This window comes from Equus asinus, chromosome 15 (assembly GCF_041296235.1).
Source record: "Equus asinus isolate D_3611 breed Donkey chromosome 15, EquAss-T2T_v2, whole genome shotgun sequence".
Lineage (NCBI taxonomy): Eukaryota > Metazoa > Chordata > Mammalia > Perissodactyla > Equidae > Equus > Equus asinus.
This window is the reverse complement of record NC_091804.1, coordinates 14,658,879-14,680,536: the sequence shown is the minus strand read 5'-3', so window position 1 is coordinate 14,680,536 and position 21,658 is coordinate 14,658,879. Positions and strand designations below refer to the sequence as shown.

Here is a 21,658-nt window from a genome sequence, read left to right as displayed (position 1 = left end):
ATGTCAGCAACACAGTGGCACCACACCATAAAAGCGCAGAAATTATGGAGCAGACTTTGCTAAAATGGTGTGGAAGGAGTTACATTTTCTTAGAGGTACTAATTTATAACTTGGTCCTCCAAAGTGTCCTCAAAGGCAGATTTCCAATATATAATGATTTTTTTTTTTCCCTGCAAGGAGAGAAGTCAATTTTTATGAATGCATAAAACATTTTGTAAAGTTTTCATGGCTTGCTTGGAAAGTAGGAGAGGCCATGCAGAACCCTTTGGGAGCTGCAGTGACAGCCATCAACATATCACTAGGTCTGGTAAAGGATCCTAAGAGCCCAGGGGCACAATTTTAAGATTACAGATAGGAAAATAATGGGCTCTGGTAGCTTATCTAAAACAGGTGAGAAATACGCCACAAAAATCTATTCACTTTCTATGGTTAGTTCCAAGAATAGTCCTTAAAATTAATAAAACAAAACAAAACAGAAAACCCTTTTCTTGTTCAGTTCTTTGCTATATCAGGGTACCTTCCATGTTTCCCAATTTGGGAATATTTTCCTTTTCTAGACCATCCACCATCCTTTGAGAATCTCTATCCACCTTTCTCCCTATTGTCTAGACTGATTGTAAGTTCCTTTGACTTTCATCCTTTTGGCATGAATGTGAACTGATAACATTCCTCACCCCTTGGTAGAGCCTCCTCCAGGACCACCAGTGTCCCCCTCAGTCCTTGCTCCACTAAACCAAAACCGGGTACCAGTACCATCCCAGAGTGTTTCTAGCAGAGACAAACTAAACAAAGAGGCACTTATTTTACTTACTTAAAAAAGGGGTCAAGTTGTGTTCTCAGTTGTCAGTGAGTCCGTTGTAGGGATTAAATGATCCTAGAGGAGTTTATTCACTAGGTCAGCTTATGTTTTATTCCATAGTGTTAGATTTCACCACAACATTTTGAAGAAGGAAAAAATCCATCAGCTTACCCATTTCTTTTGCTGATGAGAAGAAAGAAGATTGTGTCTGCCTGCAAGAGAAAAGTCATAAGCCATGTCCTGCCAGTGTAGACCCCACTAGAAGAATTCTCCCCAAGTCACCAATTTTTACATGATACTTGTCTAGTTTATTTTTTATTCTTTTTAATCGAGTTTTATATTCACATGACCCTACTGGGTATCTCCAGCGTACCCTTCCTCTGGGGTCAGAAGGCACATCCTCTCCAACTGTATCAGGTTGGACATCTGCACTCAACACTAATTGAACAATCGTATGACTCATATATTGAATCCAATTGTTAAAGCAATTCTAGCATGATCTTTGTGAGAACACATTTTATGTTTAATTTATATTAAAGATGAGATCATTTCAGCCTGAAGAGAGTTGTATGCTCTAAACAGACCCAGAAGTACCTTGTAGTGTTAAAAAGGACCTTTCGGCCTAGGATCGGTATCTGGTTTCCAATGTTTAAAATTACCCCGTCGTGATCTTCTTTGTCCAGGGACACGAGATACTAAATTATTTTTGTCTCTTGACAGATTTAGCGATGCAATTGAATCAGGGAAAATTTGAGTATAATGGATCCTGCGGGTGAGTAATGTGATTTAAACTGTTGTCACCGTGTTCCAGAACCCCATACTACAGCTATAATGAAACAGTGTCGTTTTTTAGTTAGGGGCTGCTGAATTTAAGCTGAGTTTGAGGGATGGGACAGAAATGAATGAAATCCCCAGATAGATTATATTTGCAAATATACATTCTTCATCTACCCCAGTTTTAGTAAGCAGACTTTTTTTAAAAAAGTTAACCCCAAGATAAGCATTTATCATATACAGTTTAATTCTCTCACTTTAAATTCAACAGGGCAGGTTTTTATAGCTATAACAAATAATGATCCCTGCTCATTTGGACATTAACTGGAGACATAGACATAAAATATATGTATTTTACCTATGACAAGTAGAGGAATGAAGTTGATTTAATATATAATGAAGTTACGGGTGTCAAGTTGAATTTAATAACAGCTAGGAAGAAAGCTTTATCCTCTCTTGATTGTTTCGTGTGTCTTGTAAATAGAAGAAAATAATGCTATGGATGTTGTTCTAGTTTACTTAAATAGCATTCTTTAAAGTGTGAACTGAGTAGTGATATAGGAAATGTTAATTCTGCTGAAATGCTGAACGTTTAAATGAAAATATGAAGTTAAAATTCTATAGAGATGAAAAAAACCGTATGGCTATTTTTCTCCATGCATCTGTTAATGTTATTACCCTCTTCAGGTAAATAATCCCAAACCACTAGGCAAAGGCCTCTAAATTAACTGAGCAGGTACCATCCTATCCCAACAATGCTAGTCTTGGGGAGTTGTTGGCCTCCCTGGGTGAATGTCTAATTTTCATCACTAAAAACAGCCAGTCAAGGTAAAATTTTTCAGCAGTCGCAGATTCAAAGTGCACGCTCTCTCCTCTTCCTGCCTGCCAGATGGTTCTCTGCCAGCGTAACTACACACATGGGTGACGACGGCCCTGCGACCCGAATCACCCGCCATGCACATCACTGGAGGATACACTGCATTTTCCTCTGCTGTGCGTTCTGAAAGAAATAAAAAATGTACACCTTAACTAATACAATGTTACGTCTCAATTCGATCTCAATAAAACTGGGGAAAACAGAAATAAAAACTATGTGGTTTAAAAGAAAACAGCCAAATACACATTTTAGAATTTTTTAAAGCTGTTTTGTTATTTAATGCCAAGTGTTCATAACCAGGAGATTGTGCACGTAAATTGGTGGATAGACGCCCAGCGGTGGGCTCAGGCAGCGAGGCCCCAGGGGACAGCTGTGGGGTGGAGAGAAAAGCCTTCGGCTTGATTCTGAAGCCCGGATTGGAGCCCCAGCTCCTCTGCATGCTCTGCATGCTGCATCCTTGTTGCCCTGGGCAGGTGTGTGCGATGCTGAACCTCGATTTTCTGCTTGATAAAATGAAGGCAGTAACAGCTATCAGCATCACTCGAGTTCGTCCTGATGCCACAGTAAGGATGAACAGGAATGTGTATGAAAGTACTGCCTAAGCTGCAAGTTTCTATGAAAAGTGAGGTTTAAGAAAAGCTTAAGACCTTATGGTCAGTCACACACACACACCAGGCAAGATGACTGAGCACTCTGTTCAAACCAGGCCTTTAAGGAATCCGGGGAGACCGCCCAGCCCTCACGGTTCATACCAGCCATGTCAGGCCTGACTGTGCGTCCCCCTCGGAACCTTCGCTGTGGCCAGGACACTAAAGGAGCCTTTCCATTCTTGCCTCAGCAGCCTGATGGCTGAGACTGGCACAGGGAGGGTAATTGTTTCCAGGTAAAAGAGGTCCCGACAGGAGTTGTATGCGTTCGTTATGTTTCTTTTCAGGAGTTTTCGTTTTGCCATAGTTCGCATGCTCAGCGTCTTACTTTCTGCACCATTGTTTGTTTTGAAATATCTTCACAAACAAGGACAGTGCTACGTTAGCCTGAATTCTGTGCTGATGTGCTCCAAGCGAAAGCCTAAGTCCCACCAGAGGGACTGAAAAATGTGATGTTCAGTGGAGCAGCCCAACTGTAAGAGGCATTGACAGTATTGTTCAGAGTCTCGTGTCTCCCTCTTCCCTCCTCCTTTTCCCCATGCTCAGCCTGGAGGCAAAGCTTGTCACCGACAGGGAATAGAGAAGAAATCTTTCTCACCTGTGTGCTCTGTGACCCTTGGTGACGGAGGAGTGGTAGCTGGTAGATACGGGGCTAGCCACACAGGACGTGTTCCCACGGAGCAAGGGCATCCAGGGAGCTCCATGGTTTTCACTGCGTTGCCCTAGTCATTCTCCCACCCACTTGCAGGGGCATTTAAAAAAATCTGTGGGCTCTGTGTGAGGGCTGCATTTCTATAAAGAGGCGTTCTGTGCCTTTCAGGCCTATGGTGGCAAATGATAGCTATTTTATACAGAACATCAGTATGCAGAGCGCTCATACATCCCTCAAATTTAGCAACAGTAACCAAATGTCAGAAACCTACCTGGGAATCCTGGTCTGCTCTGTGGGCCAATCTTTTGGGAGATCACACCATTCAGCTCAGGAAGTGTGATATTTACCAAGAAAGTGAGCAGTAGTTTATAACAGGCTTGTTTTTAATGATGGAAAAATGGGAGGCATTTCTGTAATTCCTAAGGAAATGAAATAGAGCAACTTAATTTCTCAAGTCTTTTTAGGCTTTCCGAAGAAACTGAATGATTGATATCAAAATAGTATGATGTTTTATGATTCAAAGATGTACACTTATAACTTTCTCAAATTGAAATGTGTCTTAAAATCCATACATCTTGGGGTTATAATTAGCAGCCATTTCGCTTTCTTGCTGGTAAATAAATAATGGGGTGTTGAACACTTGATGGCACCTTAGGGGTGATGAAATAAGATGTACTTCCTTATAACTCTACCCTCTGATTCTTATGGCTCCTGTCCACCTCCCTGGCTGAGGGCCTTCTTCTCTCTCTCCCTTGCCTTCCGAGGCTCTACAAGGTTCCCTTGGATCCCTCCACTTGCCGTTGGCTTTGGCTTATGCACACATCCACCACACAGACCTGGATGCTTGGAATGAATTCATTTCCTGTACCAAAGAACATTAGACAGGACCAGCTACATAGTTTGCAAGGCCCAATGCAAAATGAAAACAAAGGACTCATTCTTCATAAATTATTAAGAACATCAAAACAGGGGCCGGCCTGGTGGCACAGTGGTTAAGTGCACACATTCTGTTTCAGCGGCCTGGGGTTCGCTGGTTCCGATCCCGGGTACGGACATGGCACTACTTGGCATGCCATGCTGTGGTAGACATCCCACATATAAAGTAGAGGAAGATGGGCATGGATGTTAGCTCAGGGCCAGTCTTCCTCAGCGAAAAGAGGAGGATTGGCAGCAGTTAGCTCAGGGCTAATCTTCCTCAAAAAAAAAAAAAGAATATCAAAACAGTGGCTGGGAGTATTAGATCAAGCATGGAGCCTTTCTCAGTTTGGGGTCCTATGCAGCTGCACAGGTCCCATACCCATAAAACCAGCTCTGGCACTGGGCTCCAGCTTCAGCTTCCCCACGGATACCTGGAGCCCCTGGACCTGCACAGCCATCCAGGCTGTCCCCAGTCTCTGCAGCATCCACAGGCCACCTCAGGCCCAGAACAGTTACTCCTTCAAGACAAGTTGGCTAAGTGTCAGCCCCGAGCCAGGGCTTACCTTGTGGTCCTGTCAAACTTCTACATGTTCTCTTCTATTTTTTAAGTATATAAAATGAACACGTGACACTGAAGGCTTCCTGCTTTAGAGCATTAGGTTTCTTGTCCTTTTCCCTTGGTATTTCTTATTTTAGATCAATTCACTCTTTCACAGATTAGTTTTCTTCCTAAGCACTTATGAAAGCAGGGAATACAGAATAATGTTTTTGACACCACGACATCATCAATACCGCATTTCTCTATTTTTGGTGAGAAGGGGCTCCCGACCCTTCAGAAATGACTGAGGGGGCTGGGGAATGCTGAATCTTTGGACAGCCACCCCCCAAGGAGGTTCTGGACTGGAAAGATGCCTATAGTCCTATAGGAATCCCAGAGTCCCCACCTTTCTCAGGAGGCATAATCCCTCATTTCACACAGCTGGAAACCAAATGCTTCCCCTCTTGTGAAAGCCAGAACCATCATCTGTTCCCTCCCCTTACAGCCGATGACTGATACTTTGCCAGACCAAGCTGGTAGGCTTCCCTTGGAGAAGTGTGTGTAGCATTGTCATTATTCACCTGCTTTCCGTCCTCAGTCTTGAGCTTTTCCTATGTCATGTTTTCCAGTGGCTGGCACTAGCCACAAAAAAAGATCCCACTCTAAAACTGTATGAATGTAGAAGGCAATATCTTCTATGCAGTTGGAGAGCTTTTATATAAATATTTTGGGTTGCATTCTCTTGGAGACAGGTGAATGTTCAAAATCATCTTTAATATTTGCACAATTCTGTAAACTCTCTATATCCTTGATGTAAAAATCAGTGTTGTCCCTCAGAGGTGCTTTATTGATGATTCCATCCAAGTCAAATGTGGGGTTATTTTTTAACACTTTTTGCTCAGACTTAGAATATAGCAAAGAATGGCAACTTTGTCAAAACCAAAAAACATCACTGTACACTTTAAGGAAAAATATCATGCCTCAGGATTCCTTTTTGGTTTATTTTAAAAGATAGTAATAAATTTGACATCATCTAGTGTTGAAATTAGTAAAAGTTATGCTACTAAGGAATATGAAAGATTTGATCCCCCCAATTTTGATGCTTTTACATTTAAAAGCAAACCTATAGTTTTGGGGAAAGTACTTTTATTTTCCTCTATATACTGTTCATATTAATATGGAATTTTTCTATCTATGCTTATAGTTATTTCTAACAATAAAAAACTATTTTTTTAGAGAGATAAAGTTCTTTGACACAAGTTTCAGGAAAGTTATGGAATCTGGTTGAGGTATGATTTTGTGACTATACCCAGTGGGCACAAGGGGCAGACATTGTGTCGTTGGGGCCAATTTAAAAACATTTTCATCACCTCAAAAAATAAATCTCATACCCTTTAGTTATCACCTCCCAATATCCCCTGCCCCCTACCCCAGCCTCAAGCAACTGCTCTTCTACTCTATCTCACTATATGTTTGCCTATTCTGCACATTTCATATAAATGGATTCATATAATATGTGGTCTTCTGTGACTGGCTTCTTTCATTTAGCGTAATATTTTCAAGGTTCATCCGTGTTGTAGAATCTATCAGTACTTTTTATTTCTTTTTGTTGCTGAATAATTTTCCGTTGTCTGGATATACCACATGTTGTCTATCCATTCATCTGTTGACGGACATCTGAATTGTTTCTATCTTTTGGTTATTACGAATAATGCTGCTATGAACATTCATGTACAAGTTTTTGTGTGTACATATGCTTTCACTTTTCTTGGGTATATAACTAAGAGTGGACTTGCTGGATCATATGGCAACTCTATGTTTAACTGTTTGAGGAACTCCATGCTGTTTTCCAAAGTGGCTGCATCATTTTACATTCCCACCATCAAGGTCTGAGGGTTCCAGTTTCTCCATATCCTTGTCAACACTTCCTATTATCTGACTTTTTTATTATAGCCATCCTAGTGTGTGTATAGTGGTATCTCATTGTGGTTCTGATTTGCATTTCTCTGATGACTAAAGATACTAAGCATCTTTTCAAGCGCTCATTGGCCATTTGTGTATCTTATTTGAAGAACTGTCTATTCAGATCATTTGCCCATTTTTTAACTGGGTTATTTGTTCTTTATATATTCTAGATACAAGTCTCTTATCAGATGTATGATTTGCAAATATTTTTTCCCATTTTGTGGCTTGTCTTTCCATATTCTTGATAGTATTCTTTGCAGCATGAAAGTTTTTATGATGAAATCTCAAGTTTATCTATTTTTTCTCTTGTTGTTTGTGCTTTTGGTATTATATCGAAGAATCCGTTGCCAAATCTTGTCACTAAGATTTATCTCTATGTTTTCTTCTAAGCGTTTTATAGTTATAGCTTTTACATTTAGTTGTTTGATCCATTTTGAGTTAGTTTTTGTTTGTGATGTAAGGAAAGGGTTCAGTTTTATTCTTTTGCATGTGGCTGTCTAGCACTCCAAGCACCATTTGTTTAAAAGACTATTCTTTTTTTTGAGGAAGATTAGCCCTGAGCTAACTACTGCCAATCCTCCTCTTTTTGCTGAGGAAGACTGGCCCTGAGCTAACATCCATGCCCATCTTCCTCTACTTTATATGTGGGACGCCTACCTTAGCATGGCTTTTGCCAAGCGGTGCCATGTCTGCACCCGGAATCCGAACTGACGAACCCCGGGCAGCTGAGAAGCGGAACATGCACACTTAACCGCTGCGCCACCAGGCCGGCCCCAAAAGACTATTCTTTACCTCACTGAAAGGTCTTGGCATCCTTATCAAAAATCAGTTGACCATAGATACATGAATTTATTTCTGGTCTCCCAATTCTGTCTCATTGATTTATGTGTTTATCTTTTTCCAGTACCACACTGTTTTGGTTACTCTCGCTTTGTAGAAAGTTTTGAAATTGAGAAACGTGAGACCTCCAACTTTGTTCTTCTTTTTAAAGATTATTTTGACTGTTCTTGGTCCTCGAGTTTCCATATAAATTTTAAAATCAGCTTTGCAGTTTCTACAAAGAAGCCAGCTGAGATTTTGATAGCTATTGCATTGAATCTTTGTGTCAATTTAGGGAATAGTGCCATCTTAACGATATTTAGTCTTCTGATCTGTGAACACAAGATGTCTTTCCATTTATTTAAATCTTCTTTAATTTCTTTCAACAATGTTTTATAGTTTTCCAAGTATATGCACTCACTTTAAAAAATGTATTCCCAAGTATTTTATTCTTTTCAGTGCTATTATAAATGGAGTTGTTTTCTTAATTCCATTTTTGGTTTGTTTGTTACTGGTGTATAGAAATAAAATTGATTTTGTATGTTTATTTTGTATCTTGAAACCCCGCTGAACTCATTTTTTTAGTTCTGATAGCTTTTTAGTGGATTCCTTAGGATTTTCTATATACAAGATTATGCCATCTGCAAATGGAAATAGTTTTACTTCTTTCCAATCTGGATACCTTTTCTTTTATTTTCTTGCCTAATTACCATGGCTAGAAATAAAGAAATAATTGCATCTTTATTTTCACCAACCTCTAACTGAAATTTTGCATTTCCTTTGATTGTGAACGTAGACAACAACCCACAGTAATACTAGTGGTACCTGTGACTCTGACACCAGTATGTCACAGATATTTTCATATCTCATTACTGTTGTTACAGATCTCTCAAAATATTTTTATGCACTTTGAAACTATGGTAATTGTCAAATTTGCCATTAGATCTCATAATTTAATGCATTAATTAAAACACAATAAAGAAGTAAAATATATGTTTTCCATGTTTTGATAACTATAGCCCATGTAATTGCTTTTTCATTGTTTTCTTTGTATTTTACTGTATGCACATAAGAAAAGTGTCTAAAGAGGTCCACGGCATAAATAAATTCAAGAGAAGATGACAGTATCGAAAGTCCTGGGTGTCACTGAGCCTGGCATCTGGAGAACATTTCTTCTTCCCTGCTCCTCTTTAGGATTATTGATGGGCAGGGATATTCCCTTCAGTCCTTAGGATCCTCTGCCTAAAAGCCTAGCTCCTAAGTTAGAGATGGGGAAAAAGAAGTATTCAGTGTCTCAGATAGTGACTGTTTTAGTCTTTGTAAAAGCAACTAATAAAATTGCTTCTATGCTTTGTCCCACCAGGTACCTTCTCAAACCAGATTTCATGAGACGGCCCGATCGAACATTTGATCCCTTCTCTGAAACTCCTGTCGATGGGGTCATTGCAGCCACTTGCTCAGTGCAGGTAAGGCTCCTGCTCCTCACAGAACAGTATAAACATGTATGCTGATGGTTTGGAAAAGTGTTAAGAAATCACAATTAAAATATTTAATGTCAAGTTGCAAGATCCATGTGTTGCCCTCAACTTTGACTTAAAATTCCCCCTTTTTTCTTGAGATACAATTTGTTTTTCACTAGTAAAGTTAACTACTTTTAGTGAAAGACGTCAGATGAAAAAAGTACCTACTAGAAGATGTGGGACAACAGGACTCTCATTCATTGATAGTGGGACTGCAAAATGGGACAGCCACTTGGGAAGACAGTTTAGCAGTTTCTTACAAAACTCAGCACGCTTTTACCCTATGATCCAGCAATAATGCCCCTTGGTATTTACCCAAATGAATTGAAAACTTATGTCCCCAGTGAAACCTACACAGGATGTTGGTAGCAGCTTTATCATAATTGCCAAAATTTGGAAACAACCAAGATGCCCTTCAGTAGGTGAATGGATAAATAAACTCTGGTACCTCCAGACAATGGAATCTTATTTAGTGCTAAAAAGAAATGAGCACTCAAGTCCTGAAAAGACATGGAGGAAACTGAAAGGTACATTACTGAGTGAAAGAAGCCAATCTGAAAAAGCTGCATACTGTATGAGTCCAACTATATGACATTCTGGAAAAAGACAAAACTATGGAGACACTAAAAAAAGATCAGAGGTTACGAGGAGGAGGGATGAATAGGCAGAATACAGAGGATTTTAGGGCAGTGAAACTATTCTGTATGACACTACATGGTGGATACATGTCATTATACATTTGTCCAAATCCATAGAATATACAGCACTAGGAGTAACCGCTTATGTAAACTGTGGACTTCGGGTGATAATGATATTTCACTGTAGTTTCATCAGTTGTAGTGAATGTACCATTGTGGTGCAAGATACCCACAGTCAGGGAGACTGAGGCTGGAGACAGTGTTATATGAGAACTCTACTTTCTGTTCAGTTTTACTATGAACCTAAAATTGCTAAACCTAAAATTGCTGTAGAAAACTAAGTTTATTAGTGAAAAAAAAAACCCTACTATATGATTCCACTTATACAAATTCTAGAAAATGCGAACTAATATATAGTGACAGAAAGTAAATCGGGTTTCCTCTAGATAGGGATGGAGGAAAGGATGGATTATAAAAGGACACAAAGAAACTTTGAGCGGGATGGAAATGTTTGTTGTCTTAATTGTGGTGATAGTTTCACAGATGTGCTCATGTGTTAGAACTGATCTTGTACATTTTAATAGGTACAGTTTATTGTATGTTAGTTATCTCAAAAAACTGTTTCAAAATTATTAGCTATTAGAGAATGTGAGAAAAAACCTAATAAATGGCTACAGTCATTTGGAAAGTAAATAAAAAAGTCCCTCTGTAGCTTTATAATAGATAGAATTTAATGCTAGTCTTTACAAAAAATAATACTGTCATCATAGCTGACCAGTGTCAATATTATTAAAGAATAACAGGCACATTTTAGCAATTGCTTTTCTTTCTGTGTGTCTCTTTTCAAGACTTTTAAAAGAATTAAGTAAAAGTGTGGTATGACAATTTTGGAGCTATGAAGGCGTCCTAGGGCATATTTGAACCTATCACTTCATTTCGTAGATGTGACCAGTTAGGTGAAATGAAGATGCTGTGGATACTACTTCTCTGTATTATATGATTTATATATATTTCCCTCTTTCTTTTTCTAGACAGTTATCAAAGGTAGAACCTCTGCCTGGAAGAGTTTTTTGCATATGGTTGTCACTCAATGATGTTTTAGTTTAAATAAGGAATGAATACATTGTTTCCATAGAGAATAAAATTTCTAAAGATGAACAGAGAATTTCTTCCACATTATTCTCTGCAACTGACTATTACAGAGACTTCACTTCTCTCTCATCTTATTTCTGTGATGCTGCAGGTCATATCCGGTCAGTTCTTGTCAGACAAGAAAATTGGCACATATGTAGAAGTTGACATGTATGGGTTGCCCACGGACACTATACGTAAGGAGTTCCGAACTCGCATGGTGATGAACAATGGACTCAATCCAGTTTACAATGAAGAATCATTTGTATTTCGGAAGGTAGGACATTTTCAATGTGTCAGACTCACTCTGTTAACTTGGGAGCCACATTTTAGTGCATAGACACTGTGTGATATGGGGACAGTTATTCACCCCAAAGTGTCTTCTTTTTCCCTTTTCTATTGGATAAGTTCTGTAGCTGTCGTATGATTGTTGTTTCTGTTTGTCCCTGTTCTCGTTTGGGCTCTCCTTTCCTCCTTGGAGGAACCCACCTCCTACATGGCAACACCCAAGTTCCAGGTTTGTGGTCTACTTAGGATATGTCCTCACTGGTGGTCATCCTACATTGGGGAGTTCTTCCCTGTCCTGGCAGCAGCTAGGAACTCACACTGTTCCTTTAGCCACGAGGACAGGGAGGGTGTTGCACCAAAAACTAAGGCCAATAAATGTCCTTAAATGGGTCAGTGTTATTGTCCTGTGCCTCCCGTAAGTGTGGTACCTGTTGCTACCCACAGATTCTATGCTTCATGTGCTGTTTTTGGGTTTTTTCCCCCAGTACTATATATACCTTGATCCTAAGACCAATCACAGTCATTCTCTCTACTGATGCAGTTTTTTATCTTGTAGTCATTTTTTCTCTTTGTTTCTCTTTTGTGAGTTGAAGAGGTATTGAAAAATCCATGCATTGGCAGTACTGTATCCAAGAATATCTGTTTTTCTCTCTCAATTGTTCTATTATCCTGACCAAAATGGTTTCTTGCGTCTCTAGGCACAGGTTTTCCAGGTGTTTCTGTGCCATTTGTATGTCATGCAACACAGATAATTGGCTTCTTATCTTAACAAAAATAGGGATTATCAACTTCAGAATAGGCTAACTGGTTTACAGAAACCAGATTACAGAAGATCAGTGTAGTTCAAGCCATTTTGAAATTTAGGCTCTCCCTGTGATGTGAATTCTGTGATCCATGCAACACCCCCCAGTGTCACCTTCTGTTCTACATCAGAGTATAGAATACACAGCTGTGGCTTGTCTTTTTTTCTTCCCAGCCTTTTCCAATTTGTTATAGTGGATCTGTTGTCAGTATGACCAGTGTTCTTTAGCATAATGAATGATCCCTATACCCATCTCTAGAAATTCAGCAAGTTGACTTCAGGCATTCTTTGTTTTTGATGAGTAAGGAAATATCAGACTTGGTTTTTACCTGTGATATTACTGCCCCCAGAAGCAGGATGCAATTCTGGGTCCTTCACTGTTCTGCAGAAGTTAAATTGCCTTTCATTCATTGATACCGAATCTCTTAACTTTGTTTTTTTCCTGTTATCATTTCTGTTCTTTGAGCTAATCTCACAAAGTAAGTCTCCTTTCATTACATGAGGAACAAAGAGTGACTGATGTTGGCTGAAGATGAGCCCAGAGCTAACATCTGTGTCAGTCTTCCTCCACTTTATATGTGGGTCACTACCACAGCACGGCCGACAAACGGTATTGTTCTGTACCCAGGATCCAAACCTGTGAACCCCAGCCACCAAAGTGGAACACGCTGAACTTAACCACTATGCCACAGGGTCAGCCCTGATTCCTCCTTTTCATCTGCATGAAGTTGGAATTAAATTATAACCTCCAGGCACAAATGGGCAACCAATCCATTGTCTAGCTTTAGACACAGTACACAAATCAGTCAAGGTGTCTTCGTTTGTCTTACTCAGTGAAAAGGCTTTCCCAATTCAAAACATTGGATTTTCTTTTGTCATGTTGCTATTTCATGTCTGAATTAGGGATTCTGCTATCTGAGCTCAGATTCTCTGTCCATTTATTCATTTTGGGGATTACAAGAGTAGATATCTTGGGTATATGTTATGTTTTTAGCTGCCCCATCTTACTCTATTTAATATTCCAAAATATCTTAAAAACTGAGGAGTGCAAGAAAAAGGGAGAGTCCAAATTTAAATGTAAATTATCTTTTATACATGAGTGTTTCTTCAAAGATACTTTCCATATTCTTAAAAACAGGCCGAGCTCGATATCGGAGGCAACCCACATAGTAGACAGATCACAGGATTAGAAGTCAAGAGCCTGATTCCCATGCCCAGTGTCACTATCTTTGAGATTAAGGAAAGTCACTTTATTTCTCAAGGTTTCCTTTTGCTCATCCATTACATGGGTGAGGATGGGGAAAGATGACAAAGGATCGACTAGTTATCTTTCACATCCATTCCATCTAAAGTTTTCAATGAGGCGATTTCCAGGAAACCTGTTCAACTGCCTTTCCCAATGGCTTTGGCACTGTTGCTTATACAGTGCACTTTAGGAATGTAAATTGATCGTGAGCTTATTTTCACCATAAAGGAGGAGTGAAGAGGAGTGTGGATATGGTCCAGGTTCCTAGAGATACAGTTCTTGGGAGCTGTATTCCAAAAATCAATGAAAAGCACCATTTTTTGTTTGCAGGTAATCCTCCCTGACCTGGCAGTCTTGAGAATAGCCGTGTATGATGACAACAACAGGCTGATTGGCCAGAGGATTCTTCCACTGGATGGCCTCCAAGCAGGTTATCGGCACATATCCCTTCGAAATGAGGGAAATAAACCACTATCACTGCCAACGATTTTCTGCAATATTGTTCTTAAAACATATGTGCCTGATGGATTTGGAGGTGAGTTAAACATTTGGGTACAGAAAATGATATATATGTATATGAGGTCCTAGTTTACAAGATTATACAGTATTTCACCAGTGGTTAAAAATAAGCCTGATCCTGGGGCTGGCCCTGTGGCCAAGTGGTTAAGTTCGCACGCTCCACTGCAGGTGGCCCAGTGTTTCGTTGGTTCGAATCCTGGGCACGGACATGGCCCTGCTCATCAAACCACGCTGAGGCAGCGTCCCATATGCCACAACTAGAAGGACCCACAACGAAGAATATACAACTATGTACCGAGCAGCTTTGGGGAGAAAAAGGAAAAAATAAAATCTTAAAAAAATAATAAATAAATAAGCCTGTTCCTGCCACTGCTGTCAACCCTTGTAGCCTCAAAGAAATCAAGAATAAATAATAACCTCAGGTTTCCTCATAAGAAATGAAAGAGCAAGACTATACTATCATTAAGATTCTTTCTTATTTTAAAATACTATAGTTTTATGTTGTTTATCAATTTTTACAAATATGTTTGTGAAGGATATACTTAATACCATCATTCAAAGGGGGGAAAGGACATAAATAATGTGGAACTGTAGATATCAATTGGTATCATTAAAAGATTTAAATTGATCTCACCTATCAACATGCCTGGATTTTCTTCCAAATCCACAATAGAGTTCAATTTCACAAAAAGTCCCAGTCGTCAGTCCACAGAAGACAACCTTTGGTTTTACTAAGGTAACCAATGGGAGGAATCAAAAGCCGGACCAATCATAAGAGTTTGCTTAAACCCAAACATATTAACTTTTTATAACCCCCACCTAAGGCAAGACAATTAAAAGAAAACAAAGATCCTCTATATTCCCAGAGTCTCTGGAGCCATAAGGAAACACTACAGCAGAGTGATTGTGTCAAATTAACCAAGGGTTCAAATTCTAACTCTTCACTGCTGGCTGGGTGACCTTGGGACAGTGACCTAACCTCTCAAGCCCCTCATTTCCTGGCCTTCACAACATTCTTGTGAAGTGATCACCATTACAGTATATGACATAGCAAGGCTCAAAAATGTGTACACACATGTGTGTGTGGCTATAGATACAGGTATCATTTCTATATGGTACTAAAACACATCACAGTTTTGTTGGGGGAATTTGGGGTTGTTTTGTTGTTTGTTTTTGATAACGTTAGTTTAATTTAATAATTGTTTGTGTTTCATAATGCTTCTCTGGAAGGCAGATTTTCTGCAACTAATCCTCAACTTTAGCCACTTGATTGTAGGTTCAAAAAGTAAAGTAAGCCATAAAGATTTTTCACTCACAAAATACAGAGGAAAGACTCCTTCCTCTTTCTCCTTTGTTTTTCATAAAAAAAGGAAGCCCATTAGAAGCTACATCATACAGTAGCAGATATAAGAGCCCAGAAAAGAGGCTAGGAGGGGCGCTGTGAGGCTGGGTAAGTGGATCAGAAAAAAGACAGGAGACCTGCAGTGTGTGTCGGAGCACGTGATGGCCTTGAGCCATCAGCAGATGAATTAAATCATGTTCCACCTACTTGAGCTTAGAAAGCAGGCAGTATCCAAAACCTAACACATTTTAGAAAAAGTTCTATAAACAAATACGGCAGAAGACTTAAAAGTTTTGCCTCTGCATGGGTTACTTTTCAAATGAAACTCTGTAATTCGTTCCAGGGAAATGGGCTATTGGAATAGAAAAGGGAAAGAAATAGTTTGTTAAGCTCTTACTTTGGGTCAAGCACTTTATATAGAGTCCAGAAATAGGACATTGTTCAGAATGGATGTGGCCATATGTGGGTTTATGCTCAAGAAATACCTATATTTATAATGTAGCTTATTACCAGTGTCACTATTTATATACATATTGATTCAAATTAATCTCTTTTTTTTTTAAAGATTTTATTTTTTTCCTTTTTCTCCCCAAAGCCCCCCAGTACATAGTTGTATATTCTTAGTTGTGGGTCCTTCTGGTTGTGGCATGTAGGATGCCGCCTCAGCATGGCTCGATGAGTGGGGCCATGTCCGCACCCAGGATTCGATCCGAGGAAACGCTGGGCTGCCTGCAGCGGAGCATGCGAACTTAACCACTCAGCCACTCAAATTAATCTCTTTAAAAATAGTGTTGCCAGTATTCTTTCCTAACATGTCATTGTAATCGCTTACTTTTGTGTGTGTGTGTGAAGAAGATTGGTAAGCTAACATCTGTTGCCAGTCTTCCTCTTTTGCTTGAGGAATGTTGTCTCTGAGCTAACATCTGTGGTAATCTTCCTCTATTTTATATGGGATGCTGCCACAGTGTGGCTTGACAAGCGGTGCTAGGTCCACACCCAAGATCCGAACCTGTGAACCCCAGGTTGCTGAAGCGGAGTGCATAAACTTAAACACTGTGCCACTGGGCCAGCCCCTGTAATTGCTTACTTTTTATCAGAAGCATTTGAAATTTCTGTATTGCATTATCATTGATGGGATTCTGAAATTGAAGTCTTAACTTCAGTGTTGGACATTCAAAGACGGTTTATTCAGAATTCTCTGGTCATTTCTTTTATATGTGAAGAAACTGAGGGCAGACATTATAAGAGTTTATTTAAGGACTTACCTGAAGATAACAAAATAAGAATATAAGAACTGCCTTTTTCCAGGTTTCTGATCTTCTTTACAGCCTCTTGACTTACACAGTGTGTTCATATTTCATCTACTTAACTAACTTACCACATTCAGATCTGAACATTTATGGGCTCAACCAGTGCAGTGGAGAATCTGTAGAGTCCCTATTCCCTAGCACATTGGTGTTCTTTGTTGCTTCTATAGGAAAAGTTCAAAATGAAACTCTGCATCATTGCACTCCAGCATTTTCTAGGGAAAAAAAAGAAAGCTGTCAATATACATCATCAGGTTTTTATGTGGCTAAAGAAGGATAATAGGGATTCATTCATTCATTCCACAAATACATGTAGCAGATTCTATACTGTAAAAGGTAAAGAAGCTACAATATATATCAGAGTGAGATTCTGACAGCACAAGAATGAAAGAAGGGTCGTCCATAAATCCACTGCCCAGAGAGAACTCCATTAAACCATATTGGTTCCTTTACGTCCAGTCTCATTTCTTCTGTTTTTAATTCAGTTGGATCTTACTGTACATACTCATTACTTCAGAGAGTTAATCTCTCCCCCTCCCCCCACTTAATGGAGAATATTTTCCCATGTCATCAAATATTTTTATTGGCTGCATGGAATTCCATTTTACTTATGCCATAATTTATTATTGGTAAATGTTGAAGTCATTTCCATTTTTGTTTCTTGAAAACAATATTATGTCTAAGCTTTGGAAATATTGATAATCGTTTCCTGAAGATGGATTCTTGGAAGTGGATTTGTTGCATCAAGGAGTGTATACATGTTTAAAGCTGTAGATACAGATTGCCAAATAACCCATCAGCAGCGTATGAGATAGAACTTTTGTTAACTTTTACTAGTTTAATCAGTAAAAACAGAATTTCATTGGTGTATTCATTTAAAGATTTTTTTCTCAAAGGAAAAGGTGTGTTTAGCAATTATTATTTAGTACCTACTCTGTGAATGACCTGGGAAAGAGATGTAAAGTTGAAGAAGTCATGTACATTTACCCTCAAGAATTTTCCAACTTTGTACACTTATACATATACATAAGCCAGGTATATGCATATACATAAATAAGTGTAACCTTTATATAAATGCCCAAGGTGTCGTAAGCCAGAGGGTGTTTGAAGCATTGAACTAAGGAGTGATTAATCGGAGTGGGGCTGAGGGAGACTTCAATAGCTATTGGGGCCTTGAAAGATGAATAATACATCACAGCAGAGAGGTAGACAGGCTTTCTCTCCAGCCAGGAAAGCAGCCCAGGCCACGGCCTTGATAAGGAAAGTGCCAGCTGGACTTATTTATGCATTTTGAGGAAGCTGAAACAGGGTATTTGGTGCTAAAACGGAAAAGATCTGGTGCATGTTTGAGTGCATCCTCAAAGACTAGTGTTACTCAGCAAGAAGAGTGTGCTGTTCCTGTTGAATAATTTTGGCATCACATCTTAAGGAAAATATCCACCTTTTCAAGTCACTAAGTAATTTGGTAAATTATATCTTCTTAGCTTTTTTCTTTCTTTCTTTTTAAAAAGATTGGCACGTGAGCTAACAACTGTTGCCAATCTTCTTTTTTTGTTTTTCTTTATTCTTCTCCCCAAATCCCCCCAGTACATAGTTGCATATTTTAGTTGTGGGTCCTTCTAGTTGTGGCATGTGGGATGCTGCCTCAGCATGGTCTGATGAGTGGTGCCATGTCCACGCCCAGGATCCAGACTGGTAAAACCCTGGGCCGCTGAAGCAGAGCATGCGAACTTAACCACTGGGCCACGGGGCCGGCCCCTCTTTTTAGCTTTGTAGGGGGGTCAGTTCATCCAAAATCACTCCGCAAGTTACAGAATTAAGACCTCTTATGCCTGACAAAGTTAATTAAGTCCCAACTTTTATAGTTCACCAATTACTTAACTTAGCAATTATTTATTTCTTTAATCAGATTGTTGAATGCAAAAAAAATTTTTAAGTCTGTGCTGTAATGCCATACAGCATTATTAGTGTTAAAAAGATGAAAAACAGCCTAAGTCCATCAATAGGGACTGGTTAAATATGTTATAGCCATTCTATAGAATACTATGCACCAATTGAAAATACTGACTTGGATCTCAGTGTTTAGACACAGGAAGAGGACAGTGATCTACAGTTGAGAGAAAAAGCAAATTGCAAGACAATCTCATTATTATTTACAAAGACCCTTAACTATCTGTTTACACTTGTACATAAAGTGCATAGGAAAAATTCTAGAAGGACATACACCCAACTTTAATAGTAGATACTCTTTGAGAGTGGAGGTGAGGGTTTGGTGGAACTAGCCCGCTGCACTGGGTAACTTCCAAGAACATCACTGTCCAATATGGCGGGACTCCACTTACTGCTTCTGGGTTGTTTAAATTTAAGTAAGCATATATAACTTCTGTAAATTTAAAAAAATTTATACTTGGCCCTATTTTTCTGTAACAGCAAGGTAATATGAAAATAGCAGATGGAAGAATGTTAAAAATATGTATTTATTTTGAATTTAGAAAAACTAAAGCAGCATATTATCCTGCCACCTAGATAATTCTTGACAACATTTTAAAATAAAAACATGAATATCTTAAAACAGTGGAAGGTTATAAAACAAAGCATATTTGTGTATATATAAGTAAATATGTATATACATAAAGTTTATGTGTATAAATGTGCATCTATACATATCTCCTTTTTAAGTGAACCAAATGAGGTAATATAATACATTCTGTTCTAAGCTTTGCTTCTTTACATAATATATCATGGAGACCATTTCATGTCAATGCATACAGGGCTTTTAATTCTTTTTAAAGGTTATATAATATTCCATTATATGTATATTCCACTATCTCATTATCCAGCCCTTTGGGTTGTATCAGTATGTACTCCCACACAGTGAATATGAGGCTGCCTATTCTCACTCACCATGGCCAATTCTGGATTCTAAAAAATTCTTAATTTTTTCCAGGAATGGTAGTAAAAATGATATCTCATCATTTCAATTTGCATAATTACAAGTATGAGTCACATTGAGCATATTTCATGTGTTTCTTGGTCGCTTGTATTCCTTTTCCTTAAAAATACACACTAGTACCCTTTGTTTTTTTAAATTGAGTTGTTCCTCTTTTTCTTAAGTAATTGTTTAAATCAAATTTTATTACTCATTAGATCTCTCTCTAATAATTTCCAAGGTGGTCTCACTACATTTCAATGTCTAGATAAAGTTCTATGACTGTAGTGGTTGGGGATTCAAAGACTGTCTATTTTTCTTGGCCTGATGGATGCTATTTCGCTGAGGCCATGTAGCAGATATGTAAGAACGCTGGCTGGAGCCCCACAGCTCACTGGTTGGCCGTCCTTGTATGAGTTATTCGTAGCATTTTACATTTTAGTGTCCTCATTGCAGCTGAAGGATGACAGCAGTCCCCACCTCATAAATGAAGATCAAATGAACTCTTAGAGTAAATGGTACCTGACCATAGCAACCCCTCCATTAAGTGTTTTAATTTTTATTTATTATTTTTTTGTGAGGAATAATGGCCCTGAGCTAGCATCTGCTGCCAATCTTCCTCTGTCTTATGTAGGACACCGCAACAGTGTGACTTGACGAGCGGTGCTAGGTCCACTACCAGGATCCCAACCCGCGAACCCTGGGCCACAAAGTGGAGTACTACACCACTGGGCCGGCCCCTATTTTCAACTACTTTTAACAAGCTAAAGAAAAATCCATTGGTTATATTTTCTTCTTAACTTACCCTTTCGTTTGCTGCAGTAAATTATTTTGTAACAAGCAATTAATTATCCTAAGAAGAATCTCTTAATCGTGTGCCTACTAAGAAGGTTCAGAATTCTAATGCACTTAGTAATGTTACCATGATTGTATTTAAGCACCAACCACTCTGTATTCTATGTCATTTTTAAATATATTTTATGTCTCAGTGATGTCAGGAGGGTGGCATCGTTTTATAGAAACAAGAAAAATGTCCCTAAGAGGCTTTTCCAAGTTAAGACAGTTCCTTAGGAGGGCCTGGGCATTTACAGGAGCTGCTGGTCCCTTATTCATTAAGGTTCTGTGCTGTGAGGTCAGCATATAATGATGAGTCCCTGCTGATGAGACGATTCGGTACTTTGGCAATTGCTCATAATTACTTCCTTCTTCTCACATATGGCATTCTTTGGAAGCCTTGAACTCTGTTCCTTCCCACATGAGATGGATCTAGAGCCAGTGCTTTCTCCCCGACCCTCTTCCACTCCTGTCAGTTCTCTGGTTTCCTTCCTTGCCCCTCAGGAGACAGAGGCAGGGAATTTTAGTGCAACTACTCCTTGTTACCACAGTGTAACTCCCAAGACACACAAAGAAGTAACAGAGCAAGGATGGCTCCCAGAGCTTCTGAACTCTTCGTAAATCATCCTATTCCTAAGTGGCCTAGATGTAAAATATCTCTGGGCTGAAGAACAGAGATGAAGTCTCTAAACTCTCAGAAATTTTGACATGAAGAAATGTTAACAGTGAGGAGAGGGATGACTAGGGATGAATCAAGAAGCCTCAGTTTAATTTTTTCAATATTATTTTTCTACTGAGCATAGAGTGAAACAGCCCTGTCTATTACTCATGCTCATACACAAAAGATAAGTTCTGGGTTGGGTGCTAAGGTACGTTCTTCCTTTGTCGAATCCAGTGAGACTCAGCGTACAGGCTGTCTTTGCTGCTTTATCTGAAGGTGCAAACACCGTTGTCAGCGGCACTTACCCCTCACTGTGCTTTATCACTACACGTCAGCCACTGCGGGGGTGACGGAAAACAGTTCCAAAGCTGATGACAATTAAACAAGTGTCAGTGTTTCTCTTTTCCCACCCACTGTTGCTTTGATGGGTATTATCATTTATATTTCTTTTA

At 39.1% G+C, this 21,658-nt stretch overlaps 1 protein-coding gene across 13 annotated transcripts in view; it reads left to right on the top strand.

Moving 5' to 3' along the window:
* Window positions 1-21,658, top strand: part of PLCB4 (phospholipase C beta 4) — a 381,489-nt gene that overhangs the window by 318,527 nt on the left and 41,304 nt on the right. For all 13 annotated transcript variants that reach the window (XM_070485569.1, XM_070485568.1, XM_044747972.2 and 10 more), the window contains 4 exons: window positions 1,520-1,571; window positions 9,353-9,455; window positions 11,391-11,555; window positions 13,945-14,149. In XM_070485569.1, coding sequence (XP_070341670.1) covers window positions 1,520-1,571; window positions 9,353-9,455; window positions 11,391-11,555; window positions 13,945-14,149 — 525 coding nt within the window. The remainder of the gene's footprint in view (window positions 1-1,519; window positions 1,572-9,352; window positions 9,456-11,390; window positions 11,556-13,944; window positions 14,150-21,658) is intronic.